Here is a 13,025-nt window from a genome sequence, read left to right as displayed (position 1 = left end):
AGCTGGCTGCCCACCCATCACTGTTGTTCCCCCCATTGGGATGGCTGCCGCACATACACACATAAGGCAGTTCAGACTGAACAATAACCGTTTTAGTAAGTGAAAGCAGTAAGGATCTTAAGGCAAAATTTTTATTGATGCTGGTTTAAAACCGCTTCATGGCTGTTGGGTCAGGCTCTGGGGAAGAGGCGAGGGAGCAACGCATGAGGACAACGTCTCCAGCCCTACAGGAGCAAATCCTCCTCCGACAGCTTTTCCTTCAGCTCAGTGCCTCGCAGGCTCTCCAGGAAGACAGGCAGCTTCGCCTCAGAAAAGCTGTCATTGTCACCAAGCCCCGACCCAGAGGCTGGCTCTGCTTCCACCATGGTATTGGACCCAGAGGCGGAATCCTCATCCGAGAGAGGGAATATATCACCCAACTCCTGGTATCTCTTCATCCTGAAATGCAGAATGGCATTTTTCTCTCTTAGATGAACAGATCTAAGCGTGGGCGAGCCACACTGTAACAGGACCGTCAAGGCAGGAATAGTAGACATTCTGGGGTGCTAGCATTAATGACAACCATGTGGCAAATGAACTTACAAGGACGGGTCTGCCATGGGAGGAAGGATCCTGTTGGCTCCACCACTGGGCATGTAAAACCAGGGCCCCTTCTCTTCAATGCAGTTAGCAGACCAGGCGTCAGGCCGGCACCTCATTCTCTTGTACCTTGCCCTCTGCATCGGAGCACCTGATGGAATCAGCCACACATTATCCATGAGGACCAGGACATTACTCACCAGGTCCTATTAACTTTATGAGCACCCAATAAGGCTTAAAGGAGCGGATGGAAGTAATTTGTGCGGCCCTGATTGCTCAACCTCTGGAAAACTAAAGTAACCCTGACAACTTTTTTTAAAATGGCTACTGACATCCTAAGTGACTCCTTTGCCATCAGAGACATCAGACATATCTCCCACACGGCACCAGGAAGTCCATGAAAAATCCCTGGGAATCCCCTTCACACACGGCACCGGGAAGTCCATGGGAAACCACTGCTGTCACAGCAAGGCTCATCCCCAGCTCACAGTATGGCGCAACTGTGGGGGACCTGAGGGTGCCCTGCAGCTCTCCTTGAGAGAAGGTGGAGGTATGTGAAAATAATGTGAAAATCTCTGGGGACAAGGAATCCAGCAGACAGCTGGCTCCTGTGCTCTCCTTCCTCTCTTGGCTCCAGCTCTGCCCCTTCGAGTTCAATAGGATGAGTTTTGATGGGGAGGTGAGAAACTCAGGGTATGCCATGGGAGCAGGTTTGGGGTTTATGTAGGCTCTCAGAGCACTCGCCAGAGGAGAGGCAGTTCAGGTGTCTCCTAGACACAACAAGGTTTTGTAAACCCATGTTTTCAGTTCTGGTGCTCCCCAGGTGCCTGATTGGGGCTGTCACTGAAAATGTGGGTCTTCAAAAAATACCAAAATGACAAAATAAGGATCACATAGTGAAGATAAAAGCAGTGGCATTTCATCCTTCCTCTTGGTCTCATATAATTAATTTGTTCAGAAACCTCCTGGTGCATTCTCAACCTGTTGGCACTTTATCTATTTTTTTTCTCAGTTTCTTGGGAATATCTCTCTGTAATTACACTTCTCTATTGCCCTATATATTTCCATAATGTACTGGATGACTTTCAGGTACCTCCTACACTCTTCTGTAAAAGAAAAAAGATCTCATGGGTGTAATTTCCTGCTGCTTCTATAGTATATTCCTTTATCATACTTATTTTCTTCTCCTCGCCTATTATTAAAAAGGTTTTTAATAATAACAGTCACAACAAAGTAAACAGCTGTAGCTGAAAAATTTGCAAATAAGCAACATAGAGCAAGCAGGCCATCGTCCCTCAAAGATCAGCCTCAGAGTGGTAATGCATAACAAGAGCCTTTCACTATCACAGCTTTGGTTTGTGGACAAATTACACTCTACATGCTTGAAGAGGAGTTTTTCTCTCACAAGAAACAAATCCATGGGGCATGGCATCATGAATCAATATTTCCTTTTCGTTGTTTTAGTGCTGTATGTTGCAATATTTTACCAAATAAACCGTTTAGTTTCCTCATACTTACAGCTAGTTTCCTTTCCTGCTCACCCCAGAAAGCAGACCATAGGAGTTATGACATGGGAACTGTTACATACTATGTCTGTAACTCCCTAAGTGAGTAACAGCAGTAACCAGACCACTATGAAAGGGACATTTAGAAAAATATATATTGAAATACGTAGACTGAAAACATACACACATACAACAAACTTTTCATTAAGCTTTTTCCAAAAATCGAAATGCTCCAATTGCAAAAAGCACATTTTCTTGCTGTTCCCTCTCCAGAAAAGGAAACTTTAGCAAAACAGACTTTCTGAATAGATCTCATTACCCCCAGAAGAAGGCCAGTTTGTGAAATTCAGAGGCTGCCTACACTGCATAGCTCAGAAAGAGGATTACCGAGAGAACAACAACCCGTTTTACCTTGTGCTGTGTATCCCACAAAGAGGATTAAACAAATAGCCAGGAAAATCCTCCCGTTACATCTGATAAGGAGCTGCATTTTGGCTGGCATCCCTCTGCTCGCAACCAGCCTTCACCACAGCTTCACACTTCAGAAATAAGACGGAGCGAGGAGATCAACTTTTAGAAAAGGTTCCAAAACCTCAAACCCAACCCATAACCTGCGTCACCACTTCCTGACTGACAGGAGTGAGACATGAACAGAAAAGCTCAGCACTGTGGCCTTCCTGCCTTCATCAATCCAAATTGAAAGTTCCTCTGCCTTCATCTCCTGTTTTGCCCGAGGAGAAAAGCAAACCTAGGACCCACCAGCTGGACTGAAGGTGGTGCTGCCAGCAGCTTGTGGTCAAGGCACACATCCCACCCAGCGTCTGCCCAATGCTGAGAGGCCTCCAGAGTGAAAAAGCAGTGCTTCATGTTCCCTAATTTTCGATCAACTGCATTTGTGCATTGGCACTGGCACTGCCTTTCCCTGCCTCAAGCTCACACCAGTCCGCCAAGATGGTTAGAAGCCAGCTACTCGCAGTAGGTACATGTTTCACCATCTGGGGAATCATCTTTTTCCACAGAAGTAAATTATCTCTGTAATTTCATGCCAGGCTTGGGGGTTTTTGGGTTTTTTTGAAAGCAGAATCATAGATATTCACAGTAGAAGTGAAAAAAAATGTATTAAGTTAAAGAATATATTCTGGTAGAAACACATCAGCTCCTTTCTGGAAGGGCAAAGTCAATTTGCTTGGCCAGATCATCATTGTGTGGTACAAATGCCCCTTTGGATCACATGTGGCTCCACAAGGAACACATCTGAGAAGCCATGAAAGCGCTTATAGAGACAGATAAATAGAAGCTGCCTTTCAGCTGGCTCATACCTTTTACTTGCCTTTTGGCTGTGATTAAACTCAGGCTTGAGTTCACTTAAGAATAAATTGCAAACAACAAGGTTACCAAAGGAGTGAAGGTTTTTCTCAGTTGTACTGAGAGCTGCTGGATTAACTGGGGCACCGACATGTGGGCCTGACATGCTGCAGCACCTTGTCGGTACTGGGGCTGACAGTGCAAGTTGTCTGTGGTAAATCTATTTTTATGTGGTGGAAAGTCCACAGAGGCCCCCAGTGGGGATCTGGGCTGAGCGGTGACTTTCCCCAGGGCACGGTGTTCCACCAAAACCCCATGAAGCAGCAGAAAAGATTCCAGCAGCTCCCTCCCCTCTCCATGCTGGGATTTACCACCAGATTGAGGGATCGAGTTGCATGTTCAGCCTTGATGTGGTTTATTATGAGCCTCTGTACATGGGGTTTTTCTCTGGCACAGGAAAAATAGGAGCAGGTGTGGAAGGACTCGTGCAGTGGTTATTCTTACCACCCTCATTTGTACATTGTATTTTTAGCATCAACTCTTTTTTTCTTTTTGTTTAAGGCAGTGTTCAGCATCAATAGGAAGCTGGGCAAACACGTGAGGGAGATGATCAGCCTCCACTTGCTGAAGGCTGCGGAAACCGTCCCTGCAATAACACCTCTCACTTTCCACTGATCATGGGTACACACTGATCCGTTCCTCACCCCTCCACTGTGCACAAACAATCTCCATGTGAGAAAGCAAAAACTCCACTGGCTAGTTTTGCCCACTAGCCCAGGGCATTTTCCACTATGGCATTGGAAGCCCCGTGAGATGCAGCCAGAGCAATACCCACCAGTGGGCACGGTCATGGGGAACTGGGGATTCTGCAGGAGCTGGGGGAGCTGCTGTGGGTAGGGGAGCTGCAAATTCCCTGTATCTGGAGGGGGATCTCGCAGAGCCAAGTTATCTGTCTTGTACCATCAGCTGATGGGGGAACTTGTAGCACTGGCAGTTTTGCTACACAGTTTTGGGTTTTTTTTTTTGTGTCCACAGCATGCCTCAGGAAATGAGATCACTTTACAATCGGTAGCTGTGGGAAGTCCAAAGCAAATGTTTCACCCCTATCTCACATACATCTGTGTAACAGGGCCCTGAAGCCTGCAGGTAGGGTTAGCCTGTGCCCATCTCCTGCCCTGCTGTGCTCTGCCAGTGCCCACACCCCACTGCACTTCGCAAGTAAAGAGTTTTCCACCTTCCTACAAACATGGAAGTCACTGGAGACCTGGATCTTAAGCAGACTGGGACATGCAGGTCTTAAAAGTAAAGCATGCCCTTTATGGAGCGTCACGGGATGCCCAAGGAACACCATCTGTAAACCACTCAAGACATACAGTGAAAATAATCAGCTCTAATTAAAAAAAAAATCTCATCTTGGGCTAGAGGCCACAACTGCTGAAAGTTAACAAATTTTTTCTTTTTTTAAAGAGCTAACCTATATTGGAACACTAACATGCCATGGTATGACTATCAGACTTTAAGAGAAACAGGATTTTAAGTTAAATATTTTAAATCTGCAGAGGAGAGCACAGTCACCATACCAATGTCAGCTACCTCAAATTTACCTTCCATAAACTGTGAGGAAGATTTGTAGGATAATATTCTTCCTGTGTATGTAAACTGAAAGATTAAATAGCCCAACATAATAGGCCTACAAAAAGAAGCAAATAAATGAGGAACAGGTATTTGAGAACACAGCTTGCTCCTGGAGCCTTGCTTACAGCTACTGCACTGAAGTGCTGCCATTATTTTCAAATCACATGCAAAGCAGGTTTCTTAATCTGCAAAGCTCTTGCTTTGCATTTTTGTAAGGCATTAATTTGGGGAGAAGGGAACAGGTGGAGGGAGAAGGCTGCCTCGGCACTATGCACCCAGACCCCTGAGCAGACACCCAGGACTTTCCATTATGTGCCTGAACAATCTGGAAGTAGTCTTAAACTACAATAAACACTTCAAAATCTAAAGTGTTTAACCGCTCCTTAGTCTTAACTTTCAGAGCTGTTGTATCTCCCTACTGGCCTCCGGAGTAATGACTAATTTAGTAACATCACTAAATGTGGACCACACTGCAGGAGTGCCTGGCATAAGGACATCCACTCTGCTGATGAGGGCAGAATATCGGGCAAAAGAAAATCCCAGCAGTAACCCACAGGGGCATCACGGGGGTGTTTCAGCCAATTCTTTGGACATCAACCCCTTCTCTGCTCTAGCCCAGGTAAATGCTGATGGTGCAGATTGGTCCAGAGGAGTGGTCTGGCATAGCAGTGCCAGGCCAATCTCTCTGTTGCTTTTCCTCAGCAGGCAGCACAGGTTTACTTTGCAGTCTGTATTCCTGACAAGCAGCCAGATGGACAGATGGACTCCCATGGGTGCAGGGGCACCCACAGTCCTGGTGCTTATCAGCAAGGCTCGCAGGCAAGGCACTATCTGTCCAGGCAGGGTCCTGATAAAGAGTTTTCTCATTGACAACTGCTCAGAAATCAGATAAACCTTAACTGCTGTGGGGTCACTCTGCTCTCAGGGTCAAGTTTTCCCCTGCCCGAGCTGATGGGAGCTCAACTCTGGCTTCCATGGTGTACTAGTTTGAAAACAAACAAGTGGGAGGCACCAAGTCAGAATAACAATTTAATGGAAATTAAAGAAAACACTGGTTCAAATTGACAGAGTCAAGGTACAACCTGACACCCTGTTAGGCAGGGTGGCGGTAGCAGTCTGGTAGAATGGTGGCTGCAGTCCCCTGAAGCAGTGATCCTGTAGTAAAAGAGTCTGCTCTTCCTCAGGAAGTCCAATGGTGGCTGTGTAGCTCCTGTCCTCTGGAAATCCAGTGGGAAGGGTTTTCTCTGGTGTTCAGTCTCAGATTATATTCATGATGAGATGCTTGGTTCCTCCCTCTGGGTGGAGCATCTCACAATGGGGTAATGAGTCATGAGGCCAAGTGTTGATTAGGCTCATTAACAGAAGATAGTCCGGAGGGAGTTATCTCCGAGTCAGGCGGCAGGACAATGATGGGCAATTAACAGCAAGATAGTCTGGGGGGAGGAGGCAAGGAAACACTGCCCCACCTGGTTTCAACGGCTCCTGAGGATGGTAATATAATATACTGCAACCCAGGACACATGGGAATCCAGGCCGACCCCTGCACACCTCAAACACTCATCCCCATGGAGCAGCAAAGCCAGCAGACAGCTGGAGCAGCTGGGGATCCTGAAGCACTGGGCCCTGCCTGTGATTCTCAGCTCTTTATTTACTTTGCTGAGAAAGTAGGAATACGTATTTTGTACACCGGGGAGCAGCCAGTACAGAAAAGGTTACATCTATTACAAGCAGAGCTGGAAACAAGAGTGAAGAGAGAATGATGGCAACAGAAAAAAAAATAGAGGACAGACAGAGCACAGGGGAGAGTGTCTGAATGGCAGCTGGGTTCAACACAAGGAGCATTTGTTTTGCCCATCTTGCCTTTTGGGAAGGCAGAACAGTTTTCTTCCCTGACACTCACTGCTGAATTGGGATGAGATTCATGAGACCTGGACATCCAATGGGTCCTGAGCACACTGGTGCATCTCAGGGGGTACTCATGAGCTGCACTCTTAAATGCCCAAAATCACCCTGATGCCCTCAGAAGCGAACTCCCCTCCAGGCAGGCATTCCAGCTAAATTTAAGGATGCCTTTTGCCAACAGTTCCTGTTCAACCAACCAACCAACCAACCAGTCAACCAACCTTTGGTGACTGAAAGCAAAAACCTCTCCTGCTTCAAAATAGCAAAGAGCTGGCAAGCCAGAGAGAGAGGTTTGGGTCCAGATGGGGGGATTTCTAAATCCAGCCCTGAGTAAAGAGTAATTCTTAACCTGGGTCACATCTGAGCTCAGCATTTGACCCGTGTTCACCCCTGCACCCAGAGCATCATGGCCCAGGCAGCCCATGGCATCCCTCGGCCTCTTGTGCCACCACCTCTCTCCTCTGAGGGCAGCATCAGGGCCTGGTCCATGCAGATAAGATTCAGATCTTGTAAGAAAGCACTGACATTTATCATGTAGAAATCAGACACTTGTTACCATATAGATCTCACAGAAGAGCAACTCCTTCTTTCTTCCCATGGTGAAGGTCAACAAGTGCAGGGGGAAATCGTTGCTGCAAAGCCACAGCTGCATCAAGATCAAGCACAGCTGCTGGCAGACAGGAAGCTGCCAACGACCTTTCCCCATCAGCAATCTCCCCTCTCTCCCAGAAACGTTAACCAAGCAACAGGCCTATCCTTCAGGTGGAAAAAGCAATTTCCTTGCTGCTGGGAGTGCTGATGCTTTCTGCTTGTACCTGCTGAAGCACAGTGCAGCAGGAGGTTTTGGCTGGCAAATTCAGGACAACAGTTTAAAAGCAACAACTTGTTAAGACATGACACAGCAGCCAAGCTCTGGTTACTGATTAGGGAGGCAATTTCAGCAGCTGACTGTCCTTTAAAACTCCATCCCAGAGCAGTACCAGCCCCGCAATGCAAGCAGGACCTGCACGGTGGAGCAAGGGATCATGCAGCACTTATTGGGAAAATGCCCCTAAACCCATAAGGAATTAACAAGGGAGAGAAGGATGGTGGGGCAAAGATGTTTTCAAAGCAAAGCCTGGTGCCCTGTTCCTCCACTGCTTCTTGGGGAATGTGTTTTCACTGCAAACCAGTTGGCATTGCTGCATATGTTACTGGTTCAAGCTCAACTACCCAGGAATTAGACACAGCTAGTTTTCCATCAGATGGTTTCTCCAGCACAGGACAACCTCACATGAGTGAGCTACTCAGATCTTTTAGATGCTTTTTGTCAGCCTTGGGCTCTTGCCCATAGATCCACACCAAGCAGCTCACCTTGCCTCCATTGCCTGCACGAATGCAAACTTATTTTTGTGTACGAGCACCATTGGTGACACAGACAAACTTCACACCATGTGTGGGGAGAAAGGACATCAGTAAATTTGGGAAGATGAAGAGGAACAGTAAGCAGCGATGCTCCTGCAGAGGTGTCCCCATGAACCAGGCCTACTTCTCTCATCCTGTGTGTAAAGTGGAGCAGAGCTGGTGTTCAGGCCCCAGTTAAACAGCCTGGAGTTGTAATTTTGTGATCTTCACCAAGCTGTTGGGGAAAGAGGTGAATTTATGTTTACATTAAAAGAGAACAGGGTGGGGGTTTTTTTTGTTTCCTATCAAGCAAAGGAGCTGGGCATTTCTTAGCTAGCTTTAAGCACATTTGATTTAGTAGAAGCATCCTTTTGTTTTGAAATGTGACAGAAGAGAAAAACGAGGAAAAGTATGAAAATCAGATCTGCCACAGGAGCCTCTCCCAAGCAGGACCGGCAGTTCCCAGGCCTCCAAGCCCTTCTGAAGGATCTGCTCTGTGCTCTCTGGCTGGGTGCTGCTGCAGCATGAAGCAACAGGCTCCAAACTGCTGTCCCCCAGGCTCAGAAACTGTAGTGCTGACAAAGCTGCTCTGCCCCCCTTCAAGACGAGCACATCCCTTTTGAAAACATAATTTGTATTAACTAGGAAAAAAGATTTTTTGTCTTTTCTTACTTCAAGGACTCGGGTCAGTCAGCAGGGTAAGCCAAAGCCTGGGGCAAGATTCACCTCATCCAACATTTCTGCAAAGAGGGCAGCAGAGAGGCCAGGGAGGTGAGAGTCACAAGACCCTTGCACTTGCAGTACCTTGTGCCTTTGCAGTGAGAAGCAAAATACGTCTTTCCATGAACCCTATGTAACATGGCAGCTCATCACCATAAGAGAACATTAAGGCAAAGCACATGGAGACATTAAAAAGTATTTGACACCTATTTGCCAAAAGTTCCAGATGTGGACAGGCAAGGTGGATAGCAGTGTCTGACACTTATCAGGTGTCATGCACAGGCCATTGGCAAATATTTGAATTCAAAATAAACTTTGCTAGCAGGGGATTATGTTGTTCTTTATGGCTGTTCTTTATGGTCCCCTCCTTGTCTGCCGACCACCTGCTGGCAATCAGATGCAGTATCACCATTTCTGTCTCCTTGTCTGCACTAGAAATCACTTCTAGGGCATCACTGTTATTTAAAAGGTCCTGGCATTCTGGTGGAAGGAGGCTCTGGGCCCACCTGACTGCATTCTCTCATGGGCTGTGAAAACTTCTCTGCTGTTAGCTGAACCCACTGCCTATCCAGAGATGGCCTCCAGGAAACCAACAGGAACGTCACAGCCAACACTCAGAGTGGTTTGAGACCCTGCCTGGGAATTTCTTGCTCTTGCTCCACTCCAAGACACTTAAGTATGCAGAAAATCATCTTGTTCATTCCTTTTTTTTGTTTGCCCCATGCATTTCACCCACGGATCTCAGGGTAACTCTCTGATACAAGCACTTTGTACTCCTCTTACAGTATTCAGTGACTAACACCAGCTCACTCATCACATGCCTATTCCAGTCTTTCACTGATCACTCATCCAATTCCTCTTTGTTTCTGCAGAAAATTGCATTAAAAAGCTCACACAAAGAAATCCTTGCATCTTGGTCCAATGCCAACTAGTAAGTCTCTTTCACAGCAATGAGCATGTAAAAAGATTTTGCTGTATTTTGTGCACACCCGATGCCAAAAATTCAAGCACTAGATATTTAAAACATTGCTATAAACACCCAAATTATTAAAACCTTTGGTGTTAAAGGCACCACATTATCCTTCACCTCTCCCTAGACAAGTAGTCAAGTATCACAGACATTTTCTGTTCTGAATGGAAGCAACACATTTTCCAAAGGTACTGTGTTTAGTATCCCAACAGTCTGCCTGGCTCTTCAGCTGTAAAGACACAGCAAATGATGGTTTTGGAAAAAAGGCAGCCAGGCAAATAGTTCTCATTGGGAAATGGCTGTTTTTACGCCTACCCGTGACAAGGAAGAGCTAGAAACCACCAAACTGCAAAAGCACTAGGAGGCACTTTGGACAGAGTTCCTGAGAAGTACGTAAAAGCACTTTTCAAACCAAAAATTAATCATTTGTAGCAAGCTCTAAAATAGCCATAGATGTTGCAAAACATCTATGAAAAGAGGAAAGAAAGTTGACAAATGCTTCTCACCACAACTTTATGCGCTTAGCTTTAATGTAATAATCTTTAGTTCTGTAATTTCAAGACTACAGAAGGGTCTGCCTCGTGAGCTGCCAGACCAGCTATGTCCTCCTTTGCAGGACTACATCTGGGCATCTTATAACAAAAAGTTCCACAGAAAACATCTAGGTAACACCAACTATCTCAGTCTTTTAATAGAAACACACAAGTAAAGGTCATCTTTGCTCTCTCAGTGCTGAGTAAAAAGAGAACACCAAGCAAAAGTGAGATAGGTGAAGCCACATTAACAAGATCAGTTGTGTTTCTCATTGTCTGGTGTCAAGGCTAATCAGGCCCCCACAGTAATTCTGGACGTGGAAGCGCAGCAGTAATCGCACCCAGTGCAAGCACTGCACCATTACACTGACATGTCTCCATGTGCACACAGAGAAGGAAACCATCCACACCGAGCCTGTGCCAGGGCAGGACCAAAACACCCCACCCAGGAGCTTTCAGGAGCACAAATGAAGAGAACCAGCCCAGGGAGCTTTTGCCACACAGAGGCAGCAACCAGCACCAGCATCTCCCCTTGCAACACAGGGGACCTGCTTTCCTGCTGCAAAGGGGAAGTGAGGGCTCACTTCTGCCCACTGCCCCTGGTGCTTCAGCTGTCTTAAGAGCAACAGAGGACACAGCAGTCACCTCCCGCCATGCTTCTCCAGTCCAGGCGCCTCGAGAAAAAAAAAAGAGCCTGCTCTGACAACCTTGTAGGGAGGCAGAACAAGGCACTGGTTTCTTTCTTTCACAAAATACTGAAGCACAGCACAACCATCCCCATCACTCCATTTTAGAACACCTACCATATCTCTAGCCAGCATGAGAATTAAGAGCGCTTCAATTAAACCAAAACTGGTTTTAGTCAAACCAAATCACTTCTCATGAGTGCTGCACGCTATTTGAAGAAGTACTCTGAGGTTATAGCTCTGAGGTCAGATGCCACACTTGAAAGGAATTCTGCACAAACATGGACTTCTCGTAAATCTTGCTGCTTTATGCTGGCTAAGGAGAAAGAACTAGTAGAACATCAAAAATGAGGTTTCAGTTGTAAGACTTTTTTGCTGTACAGAAAGGAATAGAAATGCAGGTTAAACAGAGTTCACAGGAACCTAATCTTCAATTAATCTTTGAAATAAATGCCTGACCTCACACATACTTTACAGTTAAAACTCAACATTCCTGAAGGGAGCTTTGCTGCCTAATCCAACAAGCTCCCCGCCTACTTTTTTTTTTAACTAAATACACAATCTTACATAAGTTCATTCTCTCAAATCATTGAACAAACAGGAATTATTCAAAGGGTTTGCTTAAAAAGACATGCCTTAAAAGAAACACAGCACAGTGCATTGTGCTGAGCATCTGGCACAACGTAGTCTCCACTAGTAAAATATGATTAGCTGGCAGGAGCCTTGGACATTTACTCTAGGAGATGAACTGGCATAATTGGTTTCTGTAAGTCCATATACATTTATATGAAATGTATTTTAAGAAAAGCTGGAAAGCTGAAGTGTTCTGGGTATCTTCAGAACAGAGAGCTCTCCAAACCACAGTGCCAATCACACTGATTGTGCTGAAAAAGCTCTGATCCCTCTTATATCAGGCCTTCTTAACTATGGACCTACTCTTACCTGTCTGCTGAGCTCTCACTGTGGTTCCAGTGGATTCAGGGTGTCTGTCTGCACACCTCATGATGGTTAAATTGGTTAAAAGGGATACATCTAATTATTAAAAGGGATACACCTGATAGTTAAAAGGCATACGTGACCCTGAACTTCATTCAGTTTTGCAGTTACCTGCAGGTAACTTTTCATTCTTACTTCAGACCAGTATTTGAAGGGGAAAAAAAAGATGATTTTTTTATGCTAGGATAGCCCACAAACTATCCGCCTCCAAATTACAAGAAAACTAATTTGATGAGGCAGGCAATCCATGGTCTACAAAATTTGATCAAAGGCAAAAGCATGGAAGGAAAAAAACCTCAAAGAACTACCCAAAACATGTATTGCCACCTTCCACTTGAATGTGAAACTGAAAGTTAGTAGAAAATTCTAACTTTTGAGTTTGTGGCAAAAGTCCACACTAGCTTTAACTGAAATCAGACAAAAATAATGTGCAATACAGCCTGCTGAGAAATGTTTCAGTGAGAAACTAGGGCTGTCCTACCTTCAGGCCACAGGAAAATCTGAATTAAAGATCTGACTGCAGAAATGAAACTCCTAGAGGCTGACTAGACAATTATTTAGTAAAACAGAAAGAACACAGGCACGTGCACTCACTCTCTCTCTGTTCCTACAGGCACACAAGTAGCTGGCCTAGTTTTGAGTTTTGCTGCCGCTCATTTCCAGCACCCATTTGTTGGCCTATTTGTTTGTGGTTAGCAGTCTAGCTTGCAGAATTCTCTGCAGAAGAGATTTTTGCTACACATTTCAGATGTACATGCTTTCTTGCTTTGCACATGCTTTCCCCTCACACCCTTTAAGCAAACGTAATGTT

General features: G+C 45.6%; 1 protein-coding gene across 1 annotated transcript; it reads right to left on the bottom strand.

The window, feature by feature from the left end:
* Positions 1–113: 113 nt before the first annotated feature.
* Positions 114–2,653, bottom strand: SRGN (serglycin). The gene is made up of 3 exons (XM_032116957.1): positions 2,496–2,653; positions 583–730; positions 114–438 (listed from the first exon to the last, which is right to left on the bottom strand). The coding sequence occupies exons 1-3, from the start codon at positions 2,584–2,586 to the stop codon at positions 225–227; spliced, it is 453 nt and encodes a 150-aa protein (XP_031972848.1). The 5' UTR covers positions 2,587–2,653; the 3' UTR covers positions 114–224.
* Between the last annotated feature and the right edge of the window lie 10,372 nt (positions 2,654–13,025).

The sequence above is a fragment of the Corvus moneduloides genome, chromosome 8 (assembly GCF_009650955.1).
Source record: "Corvus moneduloides isolate bCorMon1 chromosome 8, bCorMon1.pri, whole genome shotgun sequence".
In the NCBI taxonomy this organism is placed as follows: Eukaryota; Metazoa; Chordata; class Aves; order Passeriformes; family Corvidae; genus Corvus; species Corvus moneduloides.
This window is presented reverse-complemented; position numbering and strand designations above follow the sequence as displayed.